Raw genomic sequence first — 25,627 nt, 5'->3', positions numbered from 1 at the left:
ACAAACAGGAAAATTACAGAAGAAACACAAATGGCCAAAACAAATGAAAAGATTTTCAACCTCACGTTTAATCATGGGAACACAAATTAAAATGAGACCTCATTTTTCAAACATCAGATTGGCAAAAATGTTAAAATACAGATAATATCCAGTATTGCTTACGTATGTGGGGAAACGGGTGCTCCCATACAACATTCAGTGGGTTTTTAAACTGCAATAGCCTTTCAGGGAGGGGATTTTTTTCTGAAAAGGACACTTATTTATATGTATTAAAGTCTCCTTACAATCACACCAAATTTTATCTTTGTTCGAATCATATATTTTAATAATAATTATGTTACCAGCAAAAATTAACCTGTGGCACATTATACTTCCTCTATTATTATCTTTATTATACTTCAGTGTTCTACTTTCAATGTTCCATTTTTCTTCCTAGAGTACAATCTTCTTGAGGACAGTGACACTGCCTAACTTACTCTTCTGTCTTTAGCTCCACACATAGAACCTGGCATGTATCACACACCCAATAAATATTTCTTGAGTGAGTGAGACTTCTCTCGATTCCCAGTCCAGTGGCCTTCATACAACAGTATGATGCCAGTTACACCTGCTCCCTTAAAGAGGTATGACTTAAGACACTATTCTTCCCTATGTCTTAAGAGTCAATCAAAGTATACAGACTGTTTTATGATATTACCATAAAAAATTCAGAGAGAACAGGATTAGGATCCTAAAATATCATCTGATCTGTCCCCCTTCTATGCAGATCTACCTACAGCTAAACCATCAGTAATTAGATTTTTCAACCCAGCATTTATGGAACATCTTCTAACTGCAAAGGAAGTTTAGAGTTAATGTTTCCTGTGGTCAGCTTTTCTATTTCTGACAAGGACTATAATCACCGATTTTTTTTTTTTTAAAGCCCCATGTACTTGGTAGGGTGCATTTTGGATGTTTCAGTGAGTACTTGTTGATTAAATTCTACAAACTGATATTTATTCCTTTTTCAGCTTAGTTTCTGGAAGCCTGCATCTCTGAATTCTAAATCATACCTCTGCTGTTGCTGAACCTGTGAGATTTCTGGATCTGAGCAGCCAGACAGAACCCATGACAACCCCCCCAAAATGTCATCATAGACCCTGTCTCTCTTCCTAGTATACTGGTGACCTGACACCTGTCATTAAAACTCTCTGTGGTTACAGTTCTCTCAACTCTGAACCATCCCCACAATTCAGCCAGGCAAAGATATGTGACTCTTCTAATCATCTAACTGTGAATTCTTTGGGTTTTGGGGGGGCTAATTCTGATATTGTTAGAGAAGTAGAGATGAGAAGATGAACACAGGACCAGATGCTATAGGCTTTTACCTTCAGAACTTTGCAAACAAGGTAACGATATCAGGCATTTGAGCTAGAAAGAGGTTTGGGAAACATGACAACTAATTCCCTAGTTTGCCCAAGACAAAATTCAAGCCAGCAGGAGTTAAGAAATTGGCCTAAGGTCTCACAGCTAGCCACAGGCAGCGCTAGCACTATAGCCTCTCTCCCATTCTCAAGTTCAGAATTATTTCTCTCCGTTAAAAATCGTCCAAGCACTACTTATGAAAAGAAAATGACAAGAATGACCAAAAGTATATTCTGAATTATCAGTCAAATCCAGAGATAAATATTATTTAAAAATCAGGGGTTTAGAGGTCTTAGAGGTCTGAATCTTTCTAAAGACATGAATATATTATAAATTAAGTGTTGAAATATTGATGAACATAACAATGTATCCATTTTTAATCAAGCAGGTAGACAGCTGTAAATATATTTTTTTAAGATTTTATTTATTTATTTGACAGAGAGAGATCACAAGTAGGCAGAGAGGCAGGAGGTGGGGGGGGGCAGGCTCCCCACTGAGCAGAGAGCCCGATGACGTGGGACTCGATCCCAGGACCCGGCGACTATGACCTGAGCTGAAGGCAAAGGCTTTAACCTACTGAGCCACCCAGGCGCCCAGCGGTAAACATTTTAAATGGACAGCCTCCCAGCTGACGCATGCAACTTGAATGCCTGTTAAGCAACTCTCCACTCATAAATGACAATGGGATCCGTACACAACTGAAATCAATATGCATTTCAATGGTCTTAGCCCAAGCTGATAATACAGATATCAAAGCTTTGAGAATTGGCTAAGGTGTCTTGTCTTTTCTATGTTTGAAATAAACTAAACTGAAAATGAGACACACTTGGAAGAGAAGGAAATCCTATACATTTAGCTGTTTCAAGAGGGCATAGTTGAGCTCTTTGAACAGAAATCCCTTGGAAGTCAAGAAAGATAGACGCATGAAACTGTAGAGATTTCTTCCAAGGTATAACAGTGTTGGTGGATAATATATCATTTATAATTTTTTAAACCCGCATTTGAATTTTTCTGGAAAAATTACTGTTCTCGATATATCTATTTAAAAAAAAATGTATGAACAACAGAACTACCAAGAATTTTACCCAATGATTATCCCAGACACTGGTCTGGGTACATGAGAAGTGGGATCTAATGCACAAGTAGAGGGGTTGGCCATAAATGAGAGGAAAGACTACATGGAAATACTTCTAGAAAGGTTGGTGAATGTGAGGGTGGAGAGCCTTTGGAAGTTCTTTTCTGGCTGTTCCAGTGAAACAGGAAGCAGGATCATCACCGGAGGGTGATCATGCGGAAGGACCTGGAGGTCTGATGTGAGTAACATGTTAGTTACTGCCACATAGTTGGCAGGAATGGGAGAGTAAAGAAAACAGAGAAATAGGGGCACCTGGGTGGCTCAGTGGGTTAAGCCTCTGCCTTCAGCTCAGGTCATGATCTCAGGATCCTGGGATCCAGGCTCTCTGCTCCGCAGGTAGCCTGCTCCCCACCCCCTGCCTGCCTCTCTGCCTGCTTGTGATCTCTGTCAAATAAATAAATAAAATCTTAAAAAAAAAAAGAAAAAAAAAACAGTGAAATCATCTTTCACCTGGATTGCTGCCTTAGTTCCTAACTAAATGTCCTATGTCTGCTCCTGCGTGGGAGGAGCCATATAATACATAACATATAAGCCAAATCAGGTCACTTCTCTCCTCAAAATCCTCCAAAAAAAATTGGTAAATTGCATGTAAATTATATCGCAGTAGAGCTGATTGAACAATAACTACTATAGCCAACTGCCTGTGGCTTCTCTCACTTTGAGTAAAAGCCAAATTCCTACACAGCCCTGTGTGATCTGGACCCCTCTTACCTTTCCCAACATCTCCTATGCTGTTACTCTTCTGTCCACAATGGCCTGCATAAAGGCTTAGCACATTTGAACCTCTGGGCCTATGCATTTGCTGTTCTCTCTGCCTAATAACCCCCAGCCCAACCTCATATATGTGCAATGCTCACCTTCTCATTTTCTTAAAAAGTCTCTCCTCAATGTCACACTCATGATATAACAGCTGTCCTTGGCTCTCCCTAAGCCTGTTACTCTAGTGTAGTTTCCTCGGCAAGCCACTATCTGACACACTTATATTTACTTGTTTGTTGTCTGTGTGCCCACCCTAGACATTAGTTCTGTGTACACAGGGACTTTGCTTTGTTCACTGCTGTATCCCCAGCGCCTCAAACATTACCTGGCAAAAAAAGCAGGCCCTCCATTAACATTTATTCAATGAGTGAAAGAAAGAAAGACCTTTCCTCCCGCTGGGCAAAGAGATGATATTTCAGGAAAGAAAAAGTAAAACCAAGTTGCATTAAGATTTACTTGTATGTTTTATGTGCACAAAGTTGCCAGACAGGCTCAAGAAAGTATGCCACGTGGAGTGAAGTGTGAGATGGAAAAAAGTCTCCTGTTTCCTCAGTCTCAATTCTCATATGCTTCTCATAAGTGAGCATCTTGTTATGCTAGGATTTATTTCAATATTTAAAGAATATATTTGGGGAGTGCCTGGGTGGCTCAGTCAGTTAGGTGTCTGCCTTCAGCCCAGGCCCTGATCCTAGGGTCCAGGGATTGAGTCCCATATCAGGATCCCTGCTCTATGGGGAGTCTGCTTCTCCTTCTGCCTCTCCACTCATTCTCTCAATCCCTCTCTCCCTCAAATAAATAAGTAAAATATTTTTTAAATGGTTGTCTTATAAAAAAGTAAAGAACATATTTGGGTACATTTATACATGTATTACTGCATAATTGCATACATTAATGTGTACATATAAATTATGAGCAGTTTAAGAAAATTTCAAAGGATATTTAACTACATGTGGTTTTTCAAACTTCAGGTAGGCACTTTAGAAATTAAAACCAGCTTGAGGTACAAATTGGCCTTGAAAGTTTTGCTCACCAAAGACTATGTGGTCAGATCTTTCTTCTTAATGCCATCTTGCCTAGTCAACTAGAGACCTGAGAAGGCAGAGCTGAAGAAGACAAGGGCGTTGAGAAATCGGGATTGTCTTTATGGGAACCCTGTCTGACTATCTAGATGTGAATCAGAACAATCACTGCTCTTCATAGCCCACAGAAAGTAGGGAAGCAATTCCACAGCTTCTTACAGAAGAGGCTTCAGAAATTTGCCTACAAAACAACAAACCAAAAAATCTCTGGAGAAACTGCTTTTCAGAAGAAAGAGCAAAGAAATTGATGTCAGAAGACCTAGATCCTACATTTGGGGGATGGGAGGTGCTACTAAGTTCCTAGATCAGTTTTCTTCTAACTCCCAAACAAGGTCTGGAGCGGCCGTCCCTGCCCCTTTGAGTACTTGATCACAGCCAAAAGACCCGCAGCCCCACGCTCCGTGCTCCTGACCTACCCCCAGCTCCCAACCCACAAGTGACAGCCCAAACCGCGACCCTTAGGGCTGGGATGCCCAGCCAGAGCTCTGCCTCCCTCTAATCCAGACACAGCCCTATACTCGCTAAAACCCAATGCGGAGACCAGGTGACCCCCTTGCACTGAACTCAGACGTGAATCCGGACCTCCAATTCTCCCATCTTTCTTCCGCCCCCGCCCCTGAGCCGGGAAGACGCGCTTTCCAGCCCCTCGCGCCCCTGCCCCACCCTCCGGGGTCGTGAGGTGTCCTGAGCAGAGGTCCCTCCCCAATTACCACCCGGGTGCAGGCGTCAGGGAAAGAACAATCTCATCAGGCCAAGAAGAAATGAACGTCCCCGGACTATCCAGAGCCCCCTACCCCGCAAGCCAGGAAGCGCGCCTGCGCACGCGGCCACCTAGAACTACATTTCCCAGCATGCTCTGCAAAGGCCGTGCGTCGGCGAGCGGCATCTCCTACCCGCTTCGGAGTTGCCTTTCTGTCTCCTGGCTACTTGGGAGAGGGAGGGGGTGGCCTTCTTCCGTTATTTTAGTAAAAAGGAAAAAGGAATGGAAGAAAACTTTTTTCTTTTGCAACAGGCAAATATGAATCCGAAAGGATGCAGGTTTTTCGTTAACCTTTTCATAAAAGGAACGCCTATTCATTATATTAATAGATGAATATAATCTTTTATTCAACAAGTAAGTTAAAAATGGCGGGAAAAAACCCCAAACTAGATGGAATTCCTTAACAAAGACATAATCACTATAAACAATGGTATAGACACAGTATTCTAAAAGTAAGTCTCACAGTCCCATTCTTCGTTGGGATTTGGGGCTTTTTTCAGGACTAGTATGCATAGTCTAGACCCTTTGTAATGGTATTTTATTTTCATTTCAACTCAAAATTCTCTTTTTAAAATTTTTTTTCAAAAATTTTTATTATTTATTTATTATTATTTTTATTATTTATACTTATTACTTATTATTGTTTTATATTTTATTTTTTAATTTATTTCTGGGGTGGGGGGTATGAGCGGGGGGAGGGGCAGAGGGAGAAGTAGATTCCCCACTGTACAGGGAGCCAGACATGGGGCTGGATCCCAGAATCCTAAGATCATGACCTGAGCCAAAGGCAGTCGCTTAACCAACTGAGCCAGCCAGCCGCCACAAACTTCTCATTGTTAGTATATAAAATACAATTACTGTATTACTTCTATTCTATAATCTTGCTAAATTCACTTACTGGATTCCTTCTCCTCCTAATATATCTCAAACATGAAATTCTTAGAGAAAATTCAACACAATATGTGTAAGGTTGCAGGTTGAATACTACAAACACTACACAGAGAAATTAAAGACCAAATAAGAGGGTTATACCGTACACATGGAAAGGAAAATTCAAATTGCTGAGAGGGTTATCTCCAAATAGATTTATAGGTTTAATTAAATCTAAATCAAATCTTTTCAGGTTTCTTTGTAGAAATTGACAAGCTGATTCTAACATGATGTAAAATGCAAAGGGTCTAGGATATGCATAATGATCATGAAAAAGGAAGAATAAAGTTTATTTCAACACAACAAAACTAGAGAAAAAGTACAATGTGGTAAGGATAAATGTAAATATCAGAGGAAAAAAGAGTAAAATATATATATATATATATATATATATACTTAATTTCTGACAGAGTGGTAATTCATTAGAAAAGGATAATCTTTTCTTTGGAAAATGGTGTTAATTGCATATCTCAATGCAAAAATACGTACTTCAATTTTAATTCAAATATATTAAAATTAACTAAATAGGACTCTTAAATGTAGGAGCTAAAACTAAAAAAATCTCTAGAAGAAAATAAAGGGGAAAAAATCTTTATGACTTTAATTTAGGCAAAGATTTCTTGAACACAAAAAGCACAAACCATAAAAGGAAAAATTGATAAACTGGACTTATCAAAATGAAAAGCTTTCCTCCTCTGAAGAGACTGCTTCGAAATCGAAAAGACAAGCCACAGATAGGAAGAAAGCATTTGCAAAATATATCCAATAGAACTTACTATCACTCCATAATAAAAAGACTAATGATTTGATTTTTTTTAAAATGAGCACAAGATTTGGAAAGTTCACCAACGTAGGTAAACAAATTGTCAATAAGCACACATAAGGATGCTCAGCATCATTAGATTTTAGGGAAAAGCAAATTAAAATCACAAAGTAACCCTACTACACACCTCCTAAAATGGCCACTTTTTTTTTTTAACTGAGGGACGTTTTACAAAAAGCCTCAGATAATGTATGCCTTTGCTAATCTCTTTTTTTAAAAAGTTTTATTTGTTTGTTTATATATTTACTTAGAGAGTGCACAGATGAGGTGGGGGAGAGGCAGAGGGAGAGAATCCCAAGCAGATTTTGGAGCCGGAGGTGGGGCTAGATCTCATGACCCGGAGACCATGACCTGAGCCAAAATCAAGAGTCGGTCACTCAACTGACCAAGCCACCCAGGCACCTCTGTCTTAACTAATTTTTCTGCCTAGCTCTCCGGAGCTACCTAGAGAAGGATGTGAAAATCTCCAATTATGATTGTGGAATTGCTGATACCTCTTTTCAGTTTTTTCAGTTTCTGCTTCTTACACTTTGGAGCTCTGTTCTAGGTGCATAAGTGTTCATGAATGTTATGGCTTCTTGAGGAATTAATCTTTAAATTTTTAAATTGGCCCTCTTTGACACTTTTATTGAGAAGTCTGTTTTGTCTGCTATTAATACATCAATTCACACTTTTTTGCTTACTATTTGTATGATATACCATTTCAATCCATTTAATTTTAACTTACCTGTGTCTTTTTAAATTCTAGATCTTTTTTTTTTGAAGGTTTTATTTATTTATTTGACAGAAATCACAAGTAGGCAGAGAGGCAGGCAGAGAGAGAGGAAGAAGCAGGCTCCCCGCCGAGCAGAGAGCCCAGTGTGGGGCTCGATCCCAGAACCCTGGGACCACGACCCAAGCCGAAGGCAAAGGCTTTAACCCACCGAGCCACCCAAGTGCCCCTAAAGTCTAGATCTTATACAGAGTGTAAAATTGGATCTTGCTTTTTTTTTTTAAGATTTTATTTATTTATTTGACAAAGAGGAAGATCACAAGTAGGCAGAGAGGCAGGCAGAGGCGGGTGGGGAAGCAGGCTCCCTGCTGAGCAGAGAGCCGGATGCAGGGCTTGATCCCAGGAACCTGAGATCATGACCCTAGCCGAAGGCAGAGTCTCAACCCACTGAGCCACCCAGGCGCCCCTGGATCTTGCATTTTTATCCCATTATTAAAATCTCTGCCTTTCATTGGACAGTTTAGTCCACTAATTTTTAAAGTAATTATTGCTAAGATTGGATTTAGGTCCACCATCTTATTATTTGTATTGCTTGTCTTCTTTGATTTTCTTCTTCTGTATTTCCCTTCCTATTTCCATTATTAATTTAAAAATGCCTTTTAGAGGTTCATAAATTTATCTGTTATATTTTTGCCTATATCTCTTTGCTTTACTGTTCAGTGGTTTCTCTAAGGATTGCTGAGTCATCTTTGACTTTCATAGTCCCCTTGAAGCTGATGTTGTACCAAATCACATACAACTTAGAAACCTTTCTACATTTTAGGTCTTCCCCCATTCTTCATGTTAGCACTGTTACATGTAATGCATCTCAATAACTTATAATCCACATAAGACAATGTTGTAAGTTTTGTTTCAAACAGTCCTAAGGGGGTGCCTAGGAGGCTTAGTCAGTTAGGCATCTGCCTTCAGCTAAGGTCATAATCCCAGGGTCCTGGGATGGAGCCCCACATCAGGCTCCCTGCTCATGGAGATCCTGCTTCTCCCTCTCCCTCTGCTGCTCTCCCTCCCTGTGTGCTCTCGCTCTGCTAGATAAATAAATAAAATCTTTTAAAAATCCCAAGTATTATAAAGAAACAAAGAAGTTAAAATAGTCTTATATTTGATTATATATTTACCATTTCTGATACTCTTCAGTGCTTCCTGAAGAACTGAGTTTCCATTTGGTGTCATTTTTTTTTTCAACCTGAAAAACATATGGTCTTCTGCAGATAAATTCTCTTAATTCTTTTATCTAAGATATCATTATTTCACCTTCATTTTTGAAAGCTATTTTTGTTGGATACAGAATTTAAGGCTGATGGGTTTCATTTTGTTTTTCCATACCACTTGAAGGATACTGATCTACTGTCTTCTGGCCACCACAGTTTCTGATGTTGTCACCAATCATTAGAATTGTTTTTATCACATGTAATATGTTGTTTTTTCCCCTGGCTTTCCAGATTTTATTTTTATCCTTAGGCTCTAGAAGCTTGTCTAGGAAGTGTTTTCTTCACACTTAATTTGCTTAGAGTTCACTGATATTCTCAAATCAGTATATTTATATCATTTATCAAATTTGGGGAAATTTCAGCCATTATATCTTCAAATATTTTGTGTATCCCATTCTTTCCTTGCTCTCCCTTTGGGACTTCAGCTACACATATTCAATATATTTTGTTACTATCCCACAGGTCACTGAGATTCTCTTCCTATCTTTTTTATCATTTTCCCCTCACTTTAAATCATTTCTACTGAGCTGCTTCAAGTTCAATGACTCTTTCCCTTGTCATTTTTCTGCTGGTAAACTTATCCAGGGAATTTTAAATTTCAGACATTGTGTTTTTAAGTTCTAGAATTTTCTTTTGTTTTTTCTTCATTGTTTCTCCTTGTTTAGTTCTTTTTTAAAAAATCCTTATTCACTGTGAGTATATCTTTATTTAATTAAGCACCATAATTATATTAATATCTTCATATGCTCATTCCAACTTCTGGGTTGGTTGTCTCTTTTCTTGAAATGGGGTCACAATTTCTTAATTCTTTGTCAAATAAGTTTTTCTTATATTCTCCATATCATGAATGATAAATTGTGGAGAGTTTGGATTCTGTTATATTTCTCTGAAGAGTATTAATACTTTTATCAAGTAATTAGCAGGATTGAGCTCAAACTTCAGACTAAGTCTGTGGGGCAACAGCAAAAATAAAAGCTCAGTTCTCTTGTCTTTAACGGAAGCATTAGGAGTCTGTGCCAAATACGCATGGTTCAGGAGTAAGTCAGAGATTTGGGCAGAATTCATTCACAGAATTTGGATTACCCCTCTGTGAGTCTCTCTTCTCTGGGATTCTCCTCTCACCTTCCAAGGGGCTCTGGTTGCCCTGAACTCAGTCTTGTGGTTTCTTATCTCAAAAAGACTTCCCCGTTTTCTATCAAATTACCCAACCCTCTGCCATACCAACTTCAGCATGTCCTCAGGCTAAAAGCTGTGATCTAACCTCCTACATTCCCTTCTCCCAAATTTCAACACATTCCCATAATCTGCTTTTGTTCACTCTCCAGTACCTCATGACCCAGAGACCAGGTTGTGTGTGTGTGTGTGATTTTGTCCAGAGTTTATAACTGTTTTCTGTGGGAGGATCAGGATTAGTAGGACTCTACTTGGCCTTACCCCAGTAATGAAAATTCATTACAACAAAATAAAGTTAATTCAGGAAAATAGAAAAATTATTTGGAAAAATGTTAAGCTTACTCTTAAACCGACAATGCCGAATGAGTCACTGTCCACATAATGATGGTGATATGCACTTTCCAACATATGTATATGTATATATAAACATTATCTTCATATTAAAGAAATATCTCAGAAACATTTTTAAATACTTTTTAACTTTACTTCAACAATGATTTAAATCAGTGTTTCTCAAAGTGTTTCCCAGAACAGCAGCACCAGCATCTCTGGCAAGTTACTAAAAATGCAAAATCTCAGCCACCTCCGCCCTCCCCAACCTACAAAATCTGAAACTCTACAGGTGGGGCCTATTTCTAAAGTCTGTGTTTTAACAAATTCTCTGGGCAATTTTGATACATCTTATCATTGATTTAGACTCACCTCTGTATGTCTATTTTCTTTATCCCTCACCTCCAGTAATTTTTAGACATCACTCCCCCATTTATTGATGCTAACTTTTACTTCCTTCCTTACTCTATAGGATGGCTTTCAGCATTCATTTCTACTATTCAGGCATACTTTCCCAGGTATGGGGTACTATTATGGATTCTCCAAGAAGTATGGGAAATTTAACATGGCCATAACATGCAACTGTTTTATCCTTCTAAAAAGTGCAGATTTTCCACAGCTCTGGACAGTGAGGATTCATTCTGTGTATAGTACCAGACTTCCACCTGGTTATAAGTTACTGATGGAAAATGGCTTTCACATTGCATTTTCCTTCTGTGGGAGTAAATAAGTTACTTGAAAATGAGGTTCTAACATCCATGTGTTGATTTTTTTTTTTTTAAGATTTTATTTATTTATTTGACAGAGAGAGATCACAAGTAGGCAGAGAGGCAGGCAGAGAGAGAGAGAGGAGGAAGCAGGCTCCCTGCTGAGCAGAGAGCCCGATGCGGGACTCGATCCCGGGACCCCGAGATCATGACCTGAGCCGAAGGCAGCGGCTTAACCCACTGAGCCACCCAGGTGCCCCCATGTGTTGATTTTTTAATGCACGTGTGCACACATGAATGCACACACACACACAATTTCATTCTCAATACTTACATCTTTTAATTCTCTGATATGAGGAAATTGGGAAGGCAGGAACTTGGTATGGAAAGTATTTGCAAAAATGGCACTGGATCACATATTTGTTGAGGATCCATCATTATGCTAGACTAGTATCCAGGTGAAATATTTATTGAGCAGCATTGATCAAGAAAAGGCTTGCTTATTGACCCATATGTTTATTCCGAAGAACAAATGAGGTAATGTAGTGAATGTACTGTGAAAATGTAAAAGGAGACATGCATGCCAAATATTATTACCTTACATAACAAAACCATTTTTGTCCTTATGTCACTGTTTTTAGTGTAACAATTCAAAAAAAATTCAGTTGTATTTTTTTATCCATGACTTATGAGGTTAAAAAGTAATAATAGTAAATAGGTATGCAGTAGAAAATAGTTCTCATCTGGAAACCCAAATTGATTCACAGTACGTTTTGGAATACATGCTTAGGAGTGACTCTGAGGTCAAGTTTAGGTTCACTCAGAAAAAAGTGCAGTGATCCATTAACAATGTCTGCTATTGAACAAAAACAGGACACAGTGGCATTTCTTGCAACACATTTGAAATCCTAGATTGAGGGGTTTATATATAAGTACTCTGAATAAGTGATAAAAAGGAGTGACTGTTCAGAAAATCACTTTCATTCACCTGCAATCACAACATATCTTTTAAAAAATGTGGCATATAGAAGAAACACAGTGCTAAATTACAATTGCAATTCATTATTTTAATAAAAAGATGAGTGTTGGATAGGAAAAGTCTTGGTGAATTCAATACCAAGTTTAGTAGCACATCCTCAGATTCATCACCCTTCATAACAGGCATAGACACTTCATCAAACACCACCACAGAGTGAGCTCAGTGAAAATATTAATCAGTGTTGATGTATGCATATTAAAAAGATTTTAATTGTGAAAATAACCCATGTACATTATTTAAAAATTCCAACAGTATATAATAAAAAGGAGGTCTCCTTCCCATCCTAGTCCCCACTCCTGTACTCTTTTGTTCATGACAACCACTATAAAGTTTCTTCTATATTTTTTCAAACCAAGTCTATTCACATACAAATATATGTATACATACATATGTGCAAACATACATAGACAGAGAGGGACAGGTAAACACCCCTTTTGTACATAAGTGGGAACATACTATACACACAGTTCAGCAACCTGCTTTTTTCACTTAACAATACACTGCTGCTGGTAGAGAATGATGTCCCTATCCTCAGCGGCTTTTATTTTTTTCTTAATTTTGTGTTACTGTTTTTTACATAAATAACTCTTAGAAAGTTTCCAGCTGATGTAGAAGCTAACAAGACATTAAAAAAGGGTTAGGTGATAATATCAAAGATGAGGCTCATACCAGTGGCCAGACACACTTATACATGGAAATTAGCAGATATGCAAATTCAATTCTCATATATGGAGCTTAAGTACATCCACTCAAGCAACTTAGGAATTGTCAGCATATGTAATTTGTTTCTCTATTGCTCTGATTATTCAGCTAATTAATGATTTTTAAAGCTTTATATTTGGGTCTGAATATATAAATAATTAATGATTATTTTTAAAACAATTTTTTTTATAAAAGGTTGGTATCATCCATTGCTTCTACATAAGATTCACTTTCAAATTCTCTCCTGTGTAATTAGGTGTGACTTCTTATTAAATGCTTTCTAACATCCTTAAAATTCAGAATCCTACTAAGGTTAAATAAAACCTTTAGTTTGAATTAAAAGATTTCCCACATTTATTTTACTCATGAGATTTTCTTCTGAATGAGTTTTCACGTGTTTGGTAAGGGATGCATTTCATTTGATTTCCCACGTTTAGTTCACTCATGAGATTTTTCTTCTGAATGAGTTTTCACATGTTTGGTAAGGGATGCATTTTGTTTGAAAGCTTTTCCACATTCATTACATTCATAGGGTTTCTCTCCAGTGTGGGATCTCTGATGTATAACAAGCTGTGACTTCACATTGAAAGCCTTTCCACATTCATTACATTCAAAAGGTTTCTCCCCAGTATGAGTTCTCTGATGTACAATGAGGTGCGACTTTTGGCTAAAAGCTTTCCCACATTCCTTACATTCAAAGGGTTTCTCCCCAGTGTGAACTCTCTGATGTTGAGTAAGGCCTTCAATCTGTTTGAAGGCCTTCCCACATTGATTACATTCAAAAGGACTTTCACCTGTATGAGTTCTCATGTGGTAAGTAAGAGAAGAGCTATGTCCAAATGCTTTTCCACATTCATTGCATTTATAGGGCTTCTCCTTAGTATGAGTTCTTTGATGTATAATGAGGTGTGACTTCTTGCTGAAAGCTTTCCCACATTCATTACATTCAAAGGGTTTCTCACCTGTATGAATTCTCGTATGTTTAGTAAGAGATGAGCTATACTTAAAAGCCTTTCCACATTCATTACATTGATATGGTATTTCCCCCGTATGAGTTCTCACATGCTCTGTAAGAGATGAGTTATATCTAAAGGATTTTCCACATTCCTTACATTCATAGGGCTTCTCACCTGTATGAGATCTCACATGTTGAATAAGGTTTGAGCTGTGTCTAAAGGTTTTCCCACATTCAGTACATTTATAGGGTTTTTCCCCAGTATGAACTCTCAGATGGTCAGTGAGGGCATGTTTATGACTGTGGGCTTTGCCACACTGAATACATTCATACGGTTTTTCTCCAGTGTGAGTTCTTTGATGTACAACGAGGTGTGACTTTTGGCTAAAGGCTATCCCACATTCATTACATTCGTAGGGTTTCTCTCCAGTATGAATTCTCTGATGGTCAATGAGTCCTTGTTTATGGCTGAGAACCTTCCCACATTGATTACATTCGTAGGGTTTTGCTTTAGCTTGAGTTTTGTCACACTTAGTAGGAGATGAGCTATGGCTGGATGATTTCTCATGTTTCTCTTCAGTTTGAATTTTGTCCCGTTTAGTATCGGATAAGCTATGATGAGCTAATTTCTCATGTTTCTTGCCAGTTTGAGTTTTGTCATGCTTATCAGATAAGCTATAGTTGGATAATTTTTGTTTCTTTCCAGCTTGATTTTTGTCTTTCTTTGTATCAGGTAAGCTATGGCTGAATGATTTCTTGGGCTCTTTAGCTAAATTAGGTTTCTTTTTTGCATAGTTTCTTATATGACCAGGTAAATCTGAATTCTGTTTCAAACTCTTTCCATGTGAATCAAATTTAAGCCTTTTTTTTGACGGAACATGTTTTGTACTCACACTTTTTTCCCCCAGTGAACTACATTCATGGCCTTTCTTCTTAGTCAGACCTTTTCTCTTGAATGCAACTTCCTTACAGAGTTTGTTTTGAGATTCCTGGTGGTTCTCTAGCTGGTCATTACCTTGCTGGACTTCATCTAAAATGGAATTCAATAAGACATTCTTGTGAATCTTTGTCCTCTCATATACTGGAATATAAATTATAAAAGAAAAGCCCTATTGTGGGGCTGCATCTTTACTCAAGCCTAGTATCCCAAAGTGAGTGAAATATCAAGTGCAAATGGCCCTAACTTCTTGGACTTGAGGGGAAAGTGTTGTGGGAAAAACAAGAAAAGTTAATTGACAATAGTAATTAGATAAAACTTTGCCTGATCATAATTATGACCTTGCAGCATGGGATTGGGTGGGGGTGGAATAAACATAAGGAACAGTCACTAGGTAACAGATGAAGTTAAAAGAGTTTGTGATTGTAGTTGATATTTTTTGAGGTTTCTCCTCAGCCCAAGCATCCCAGCTTTGATAACAGCCAGTCCATCCATAGTATTTGGCTCCCACAGCCTTACTATATTAATTCAACTCTCCATGGTCACCATCGGAGACACACCTGGCTCAAACCATGGTGTCCACTAAGAGCATCCCTCCTCTTATGGAAGTATGGAGCATACCTTTGTTTCTGCCAGCTCACTCTATGAATTACCAATTATCAATTTTTAAAAATAATTTTTATTTATTTATTTGCTACAGAAAGAGAGCTCACAAGTAGGCAGAGAGGCAGGCAGAGAGAGAGGGAGAAGCAGGCTCCCTGTTGAGCAGACAGCCTGATGTGGGGCTCGATCCCAGGACCCTGCAGCCAAAGGCAGAGGCTTAACCCACTGGGCCACCCAGGCACCCCACTAATTATCAATTTTTACTGATTCCCAACTTTAAATGATTGCTCACATCCTTCCCTCCATACATTATACAGTGACATATTTTAAGATATCTTCCCAGTGTGTGTCTTCCTTCTCTGAGACCACCACACCCACACTGACATATGGCAGCAACCACGTGTGAACCATATGATCCAACCCCTGGTTGAAAACAATTGACTGGTTGGTGGTAAACAAAAAGCCCTACCTAGACCAATACTATTCTCTCTCCTAAGAATTTAGAACTGAAATTCAAAGAGTTCTTTTAGCTAGGTATGGATACTACATGTGTAAAAATCTAAAAACTTAAAGAGTTGAGATTACCATTTTGAGGTGACTTTTTTCAGTTATATGTATGAAAAAGCAGAAAAAATCTTTAGGGTGGGAATTAAACAGACACGAGAAAAGCCGATATGAGTCTCCAAGAAGTAGAGAGAGAGAGAAATTGAATATCTGCCTGGGTCATAAAGGAACATTACATGAAAGTGAAAACTGGGATCAAACAGAAAAGAGTTATGGTATTTCAACATAGCCAGGAAATACTATTCCTTTCATCAAGAACTCTTAAGAGATTAGTTCCCATGGAGTAGAAGATCAATTTTTGTAAGTATAGATATATAGTATAGATAGAGTAGGAAGAAGTAGAGTTGCCAGCTGCTTTTCCATTTAGGAAATTTTAAGTGATGCAAGCATTTGGGGGGAAAGAATATAACAAGAGCATGACAAAGGCGGCATCTTTCAATGCCCAAGGATGCTGGAAAAAATAGAGGCAAATCTCTTTCTAGGAAGAAAGGGACCAAAACTCAAACCTTTCCTCTTGAGGTGCAACATTATAAGAACCCCTTATAATCATAGAGATTGGCCAACATGAAAATATATAAAGCACTGTGAGAGACATTTACCATGGGGGGTGGAGAGGATACTGAACTAGTGAAATGGTATAATAATAAGGTAATACTAGGAGAGTTGGGTCTGACAGAGCATGGGTTTAAGGCTATAAGCTTTTCCTGAATCTGAGACAACAACTAAAACGTGGATTTTAAGCTAAAATGACTAACTTCAGAAACTGATGTGTATTGCTCACTAGACTCAGCCAATCATTGGAGGGAATAGAATAGCCTTTCTTTGAAGAAACTCCAAGTACTATCTAAGAACCTGAACCAAGAAGAAAGTTACTGCAGCAATGACAAAGATCTATTAGATGACTACCAGGACTATTTTTTAGTTGTAACACCAAGTATTGTAGAGAAAAGTGAACATAGCCAAAATTGGAGCCACTAATGGATGAATCAAAACTCCACGAGGTCTCTTCATTTGTCATTTGAAGGACTAGTCCCTCTGGTTTCGGGAAACTCATAGAGTCCCAGAACATTCAGAGGACACTTGGACATTTAAATATATATTATAAACATTCTGCTTTTGGGGGGACTATTGTGATATAAATAATAATTGAATATTATAATATTTGGTGGCAACATCCAAGATGAATTGTTTAAAAAAAAAATGGATCTGACAAATCGGCTTAAGAATTGGAGCAATTCAGGTATGAGATAATATACACCTGATTTGAGTGATGTCTGAGAACTGAAGAAAACAACCCAGGAGCTGAGGAGAGAACAGTAAAAGAGAAGGCAGAGATTCACAGGAATTCTGAGGTAGACAGGCCTCAAATCAAAGCAGACTCTGATAAAAATAGGGAAGGTGAAAGGAAGCTCTAATTTACACCGAAAGACAGGAAGACAAAGCTTTCCATTTCTGATACTGTGAGACTGGGCTTTCCTGTAAGCAGGTAAAATATGAGTGCAACATGAAGAAACTGGAGGTCTATCTGGACAAGATCAATTTACCTTAAAACTCACCAGGGTACGATAAACATCTTGATTCTTTTGAGGGAAATACAATAGGGGAAAAAAAAAAGGAACACAGAGTAGAAGACAAAACCTTAGGAACACTTCAGTAAAGTGAGAAGGCAGAGAATCTGGTGAAATAAATGTAAAGAAGCACTTAGAAGAGAAGGCCAGATTCAAGCGGTAGAATTCAAGCCAGGTAGGCAAGAATTTCATGCTGACTGAAACTACCAAAATATGCACTGAAAGGTAAGCAGTGGTTACTATAAAGCCAGAAATTCACATGTAGGCATGAATTCTGTGGGATTTGACTGCACAGGTTAATGAGTAATGGAAATAATGATGCACTATGGGCTTAGAGCATTTCACAGTGAAAAGGAGGGACATGGAAAGTAATTAAAGGCAGGGGAGAATCATGCCAAGAGATTTGGTAAGAGGATGGATCTAAGAAGGTTTGAACACATAAGGAGAGAAACGTGATACCATGGAGTCCCAGAGTTTGAGTGATGAAGGGAAAACACTGAGGATATTGGGGGAAAAGAATAAAATAAAAAACAACTCTGCTTTAAATAAGGTAAGCAGTAACGGGATTCTGAGAACTGTTCCTTCTGGAAGCTGAGTGATGGACAGCATGGATGAGGAAAGACAATTAATAAGGAAGGGTCAGTTAGGCATCTCGGGGGCTGGTACCAGAGGTTCAGAGCTCTGGTTTTCCCCTTTTTTCCTACCACAATGCAAATGGTGTGGCAGACTGTATTACTGTTCCCTGTGGAAAGACTGTCTCCCAGACCCATTGTCCCTTGAATCCTCCCTCTGGAAGGATTATACATTCCTACCCTGCTGAACTTAACAGAAGCCAGGTGATCTGCTCTAATCAATTAACCAAAGAAATGTGAACTGAAAGGGATTATCGACCACTTCCAATCAGCGGTGTAAAAAGAGTGGTTCTACTCATTCTTCTTTCCTTTTGCCGTGAGACCAGAATTTGCCAAATAGGGACCACTCTTTCAGTATAGGGCCAAAGGATTATGTGGGATAAGGCTACAGAGTGAACAAGAAACAAATTTTTCTTGTTGGAAGCCACTAAGATTTAGGGGTCATTCCTTAATAGAGCATAACTTAGCCTAAGCTAACCGATACAAGCAGTATAAGCTAACTCCCATGAGTAGCACCGGCTTACAACTAAAAGGAACCTCAGCCTCACACATGAAGAGGTTTGTAGATGGAAGAGATTAGAATCTACCTTTGTAGTGTTTGAACTCTTCCTCCCCAAGAAATTCTCATATTTTTCAACTGCCACTCCCAGTTAAGAAAAAAGGGTATGGGACCTTGAAGAAGATTTTAAAAATAAATTATTCATTGAAGCACTCCAAAGGATCACCAAAAAACGAGAAACTTACTTCCATTGGTTCCTGTTTGCTTGGGTCTTGCTATTTCACTGGGACCGCCCTGTCTGGGTCTTTTGCCCTTCCCCAACCACGGCTCTTCTCCTTTTTCCAACTTGGAGATCATGTCTGGTTTGGGAGCTTGAAACCCTGCTCATAAGAAATGGAAAAATTGAGTGTTAGGAAAACAAACATCCCAGAAGTCAAGCCCTAATATCTGGACTTCAGAACCCTGAGAGGATAAAGAAGAAGGGAAAAAAAAAAAAAAAAATATATATATATATATATATATATATATGGCTTCTAAGAGGAGAGGCGAGAGAGAAGAGGAAAGAGACGGGAGGGAGGGAGGGAGAGAATATATGGCTTCTGAAATTTCACAATGTGATTGCTCACATACCCCATTTAAGTAGACCTTCCATTTTGGAGACAGGGGCACAAATATCCTGCCTCATACCCAAAGGGATTAAAACTCTTCAATTCATAATAACCAAGGCTAAACTTATCAAGAACTTTAGAGAGAAGGTACTACAGTGGCCACATTTTGAATTATGAAAGAATTGTCCTTACCCATTGAGGCAAGGTTGCTGTAGTTCTCCAGCATCACATCCTTATATAGGTCCCTCTGAGCAGGATCTAGTCGCTCCCACTCCTTCTGGGTAAAGGCCATAGTCACATCTTTGAATGTTACCGATCCCTGTAATAGCAATATTCCTATTCAGTCTAATGTTATCCACATTGATGGGTGATTTGCACGAGATAATAATGATTTGCTCTTACCTCAACCATTCAGTGTTGATCATGCTATTATATAGGATACTAATTCTTCACCCACATCTGCATTTTTTTTTTTTTTTGAGAAACAAAGATCATATTAAGAACTGTCCCTGTTAAGGACTGAATATCTGTGTATCCCCAAAATTCATATGTTGAAGCCCTACCCTCCAATGTGATGGCATTAGGAGATAGGGCCTGTGGGAAGTAATTAGAATTAGATGAGCATGCCGGTGGAGTCTCTGTGAATGGGATTAATACCCTTATAAGAGTCATAAGACTTCTTGCTTCCTCTCTGTTCTCTCTGCCAAGTGAGGATACAACAAAAAGTCTTCAACCTGGCAGAAGGTCTCACCAGATCCCAACCATGCTGGCACCCTGATCTTGGGACTTCGAGCCTTCAGAATTGTCAGAAATAATTTTCTGCTGTTTATAAGCTACCCAGTCAATAGTACTTTGTTGTAGCGGCCCCCGAATGACAGTCCCATTGGCAAATTTGTTTATTTAAGAGGATAAAAAAATTATACAATTATCAAAGAGAAAGAAAATTACCAAAAACAAAAGAATTAGTCTTTATCTTTTCTTCTATAACCAAAGACTACGGACTAGAGTTCTGAGGTAGAATCAAGACCCTTGATTTTTATAACCAGCCAAAAGATCATTCATGTTTGGAACCAAAAATAACATATTTTAGGCATGTAAGGATGCAGAAAGTCTATCGCCTTTGTGCTTTATAAATAAAGAGAAGGGGGAAAAAAAAGAAATAAAGAAAAGGACAGGGACACAGAAGAGGAGGAGGAGGAGAAAAGCAATGATTTTTTTTTTAAAGGAAAAGTGCATTAGAATAAAGATTTCAATATGGGGAAAGATGAAATATACAAGAAAGAAAGATGAATAATAAAACCTGTCAAATGTCTAGTTATATCCAAGTAACTTGATAATGTTCTTGTACAACTGTTACAAAAGTATCCTTAAAATCAAGAGGTGTGATGTAAGAAAAATAAGCAGGACTACAACTGGTAGGGGTGGGGGATGAGGGAGAAATTAAAGCATGTTAAAGATTCTCTTCTTCTTTTTTTTTTTTAAAGATTTTTATTTATTTATTTGACAGGGAGAGATCACAAGTAGGCAGAGAGAGAGAGAGAGAGAGGAGGAAGCAGGCTCCCTGCCAAGCAGAGAGCCGGATGCGGGACCTGATCCCAGGACCCTGAGATCACAACCCGGGCTGAAGGCAGAGGCTTAAGCCACTGAGCCAATTCTCTTCTTATTAGGCAGGTGAGAGAAGGATGACCCAGGTACTGGAGAATTTTACCACCAAGAAATACACATTCAAACATATTTATCTCACATTGAAAAATGACCCCCACCTTCATAAGCCCCCAATCAATTAGCTGCCGTATGTCAACAATCTGTAACCTCTACAGATCTCCAGTCATTGATTTCTAATAAGCTCCCTTATTGATTGCCACTGGCCTCCCAATCACTGGCGTTAATTCCAAATGACTGATCCCAACAAACTTGCCGATCACTGACAGCAACAGATTTCCCCCAATCACTCCCCAAACATTCCAATCACATATTCCCAGGGGTCCTTCAAATACTGATACCCATGGAACACAGTCTATCTCTGATATGACCCCAAACCCCTATCCTACCAATCCCCAATCACTGACACCAACAGAACTCCACCAACAGTGGCCTTTACAGAAACCCTAATCACTGCACTATGCCTTCAACCTCTTCGGCCATTGTCTTCACCTGCTCGCTTTACCTGAAATCTACCCGTCTCCTGAGAACACTGCTTCCTTACAAGGTTCCCTAGCCGAGGTTGTTTGTTGCGGCCCAACCATGACTCCTGTACCTCAGGGCTTGAAGATGAGGTAAATGATGACTTTCAAACATTTTTCATACATCTTTCAAAATCCCTATCATGTTTAGAATATCATGAGATTTTATGGGGCACCTGGGTGGCTCATAGGTTAAAGCCTCTGCCTTCGGCTCAGGTCATGATCCCAGGGTCCTGGGAGAGCCCTGCATTGGGCTCTCTGCTCCGTGGGGAGCCTGCTTCCTCCTCTCTCTGCCTGCTACTATGCCTACTTGTGATCTCTGTCTGTCAAATAAATAAATAAAATCTTAAAAAAAAAAAAAGAATATCACGAGATTTTAAACCATTAATCCTCTGGCTGAATGATTCACTAGGCAAACCCACAGGACTCAGCATATAGTTGTACCCGTAGCTATGATTTAGTACAGCAAAGGCACACACAGCAAAACCAGCTAGGGAGGGATGCCTGGGTGGCTCAGTGGGTTAAGCAGCTGCCTTCAGCTCAGGTCATGATCCCAGCTCCTGGTATCGAATCCCGCATCGGGCTCCTTGCTTGGTGGGGAGCCTGCTTCTCTCTCCGCCTCTGCCTGCTTGTATGCTCTCTCTCTCTCTCTCTCTGACAAATGAATAAATAAAATTTTTAAAGAAAAAGAAAATGGCTAAGGAAATGGTGGGTGGGGTAAAGTCTACAGAAACCAGACACAAGTATCTGAGTCACACAGGACATACTTGATTCCTCCAGACGTAAGTTGTGAGAACATGCATGAAATGTTTCCCAAGGAAGGACATGGAGACTCAGTGGCACTCATAGGCACCCCCTAAGATCTTAGATTTCCAGAAGGAAGTCAGGAGCTCGGCATAAACCACATTGTTGACCTAGTTTAGGCACAGTGAGACACTTTTATCATTTCTGGAAATGATGGGATGCCTTCTGAAGTCTAAGCTCTCAGACATCAGCCAAAGGTCAACCTTGCAAGCAGGCTTTTCTAAGGATGCTCTTTGGGGCCACTTAGGTCAACTTTTGTGCACATTCTTCCTTGTTCACTGAAAACTTGACTACCACGTTCCTCTTCATTCCAGCTCCGGCACTCGCGCTACATCAATGTAGAGGAACCATTCCACAGCCTAGCCTTTCTCTCTCCTGACTCCAAAAGATTTTCTCACTCCCAGACTCAGCCACCTGCTCATCAGCCATCCATTCCTTAAACCTTGCCCCATACCATGGCAGCCCCGCTTTACTGAAAACATTCTATCCCCAACTATTGTTTCCCATGCTGCCAGCCTACGTCCTCTACTACTTCCATGCCAATAATTCTCCAAAAGCATTCAGACCCCATGAGCCATTGATCCTAACCACTTTTCCACAATCTTCCATCACCACATGGCCTTACTTTTCTTCTCCCTTCTCTTGCCTAGATTCTGTTCTAACACCATATGCACTCCATGGAAAACAGCTTTAACTTCCTTGCCCGTTTTCTTCTCCACTGTACTTACCTAGCAAAGCCTCAAACTTAATCAAACTCAACTCTCCTCTTAATCTCTGCCTGCAACCTTGCAGCTGAACATTCCAAGAGAGAAAAATCAAACAACTGAGTTGCCTGGACCCACTTCAGGTTTATAACACGTATCGCAAATGGGTATCCAATACTGAGAGTTTCCTGTTCCTCTTTCCAAGATGGTTATTCCAAACATTCTCCTCTTTCTCTTTGAAATCTCCAGCATCTGCTACTTTCCCATTCTCAGCTGACAGATTCACTTTCAAATATACTTTCAAAGAGAAAGTGTAAATGGACAAGCACTACCTTGCCTTGTTACCACCAATTCCACCAATCTGTTTCCAAAACCCCTATCATTGTCTCTTTTCTATTAAAATGGAGTTAGTGTCCCTTCTCTTGCCTAAAGCCAGTTCCTCCACTTATGCTCTAGATCCCAACCCCAACAGCCTTCTCAAGGAATTCACCCTCTGCAATTAACCTCTTTTCTCTTTTTTACCACCTATTTTTCCCTTTCTACTCAATCATTCCTACTGACATACAAAGTTGTTTTAATGTCAATTCATCTAGTGAAAACCATTTCTTAATCTTATGTCACATGTAATGTCAGTGTGTTTGCTCCCTTTACCAGCAAAATTCCTGGTGTGGTCTACACCTGCTGTCTCTACTTCATTACCTCCATTCTTTCAACTTATTCCACCAGGATTTTATTCCTATCACTCCACTGAAAAAGCTCTAATCAATCAAAATAACCATTGAGCTACATCTCACCAAACTCAAATCTTTGCAGTCACATGTCTGGGACTCACAAGAGCATATGACACAATGGTGACAACACAACTCCCATTGTCTTGAAAAGTTTTCTTCTTTATACTTCTTTGACACCACATTTACATTTTTCATCCTATCTCAGTGGCTACTACTCCACATTCTCCTTCCCCTCCCGTCCCCTCCTCTACCAAATCTCTAAATGTCTGAGATCTGTCCTTGGTCCCACTTTTTTTCTATAGCTGCCTTCCCTTCCTTAGTGATCTCATCCAATCTCGTGGCTTTAAATACCATCTCTATGCTGAAGCCTTTCACATATGGAATCTCTAGCCCAAATCTCTTCTAAGTTCTAGATTCATACATTTAACAACTACTCACTCTCCTTGGACATGTAATAGGCATCTTGACTTGGCCAAAACAGAACCACGGTCATCCAACTTTGGCTCCCATTTATATCCACCAAATCTGGTTGTCTCCAATACAATCCTTTTCCAGAAAAGGGAAACCCCTTTATCCAGTGCCTCAAGCCGAAAGTCAAGATGTAAGTCTTGATTCTTCTCTACCCCCATGTCTCATATCAACTCGTTAGTAAGTCTTACTGGCTCATCTCCAGATGTATTCTGGATCTGATTTTTCATTTCCCTGCATTTCCCTATCCTAAACCATCACCATCTCTTAACTATGGTGATAAACTCCTAATGGACCTCCCTGCACCTCTGCACACACACAGGGACAATCCAGTCTCTTAACTACCACAGGCACCAGAGTCACTTGGCTCCCACAGACCACAAGCTGCCACACACCTCCCCAGTCTCTGACACACCACAAAGCCCCTATTTCCGATCCCCAGAGCCTTCCAAACTCTGGCCTTTCCGTGAGTGCCGCAGACTCCCCGCATCCCTGTCACCGCAGATCTCCCCCAACACGGATTAACCATAACCTGTAGCACCCGCGGACCCCGCAGGGCCCCCATCACTGCCCCACAAAACCCCCCAGAGCGCAGACGACCCCTCCTCCGCCAGAAGGCCCTCCAGAATCGCCTCCAATTCCCAAATCGCTCCTCTCAGAGACTACAGTCACCCTCCAATCACCGACCCCCCATGAGACCACCTCCGACCACCAGGCCGTCCTGCCCCGCGATCGCGCTCACCGCGGCGCTGCCCGCCGGCTCGGACACAGCCATCTCCGCAGGACACCCGGCCTCTTCGGCTTTCCCTGCGCTCTTCCTCCGGCCCAGGCTCTCCCGCTTTGTGAGGATCCGCTCGCAGGCAGAGGCCGACATGGCGGCGGCTAGAAGGGCGGCCTCAGCGGGTCCCGCGGCTGCCATGGCGGCGCCCCTGGGTACCGCGGCCGGGCGCGGCCATCTTGACCGCGGCTCCGCCGTACAGCGGGGGTCCGCGCTCCCAGCCGGCGCGCAGGCAGGTGGCCCGTGGAGGGGGGGCGGGTGGGGTCTCGGTGGAGGGTCCTGAGGGGTGAGCTGCGAGCCGGCAGAAAGCGTGCTCAGTTCCTCACTGCACCGTGCCTCACGGTGCCCGACGCCCAGGGGCTTGGCCACACAAAGACAGAATTTGGAGTTTCCTCTCCGAATTGGTCACTGCATCCCGCTGCCGGGAAATCCGCAAGCATGATGTCCAGCAAGGACTCGAGGCAGCCGGAATAGAAAGAAAGATTGAGGGACGAAGGAGAAAAAGCCCGATCGTGTAGACACCATTGTTTTATAGGGAAAGAGCACTTATTCACCACTTCAAAACTCCCTAAGTACTTCCTGCACATCTGCTGTATTCCAGGAACTATGGCAGGCATAGTGGATGCAGTAACGAGAAAAAGTGACACACACCCCCTACCTTCAGGCACCTGTGGATCCAGGGGAGGACACCACTATTCTTCAAATAAGCACACACGGGAAATGGACGATTATAACGATGCAAAGTGCTTCTAGGAAATACGCAGAGTGCCAG

At 40.3% G+C, this 25,627-nt stretch overlaps 1 protein-coding gene across 2 annotated transcripts; it reads right to left on the bottom strand.

Moving 5' to 3' along the window:
- Window positions 1-11,376: 11,376 nt before the first annotated feature.
- Window positions 11,377-25,206, bottom strand: ZFP37 (ZFP37 zinc finger protein). 2 transcript variants are annotated; one of them, XM_032308089.1, is made up of 4 exons: window positions 24,820-25,202; window positions 19,380-19,506; window positions 18,825-18,959; window positions 11,379-14,806 (listed from the first exon to the last, which is right to left on the bottom strand). In XM_032308089.1, the coding sequence occupies exons 1-4, from the start codon at window positions 24,994-24,996 to the stop codon at window positions 13,260-13,262; spliced, it is 1,986 nt and encodes a 661-aa protein (XP_032163980.1). In that variant the 5' UTR covers window positions 24,997-25,202; the 3' UTR covers window positions 11,379-13,259. The 2 variants fall into 2 exon arrangements, with proteins under 2 accessions (XP_032163981.1, XP_032163980.1); XM_032308090.1 differs by lacking the exon at window positions 18,825-18,959 and having other exon boundaries at window positions 11,377-14,806; window positions 24,820-25,206.
- Between the last annotated feature and the right edge of the window lie 421 nt (window positions 25,207-25,627).

The sequence above is a fragment of the Mustela erminea genome, chromosome 12, assembly GCF_009829155.1.
Source record: "Mustela erminea isolate mMusErm1 chromosome 12, mMusErm1.Pri, whole genome shotgun sequence".
NCBI classification, from domain to species: Eukaryota; Metazoa; Chordata; class Mammalia; order Carnivora; family Mustelidae; genus Mustela; species Mustela erminea.
Note: the sequence above shows the minus strand (reverse complement) of the source record. Positions and strands in the feature narration are given on the sequence as shown.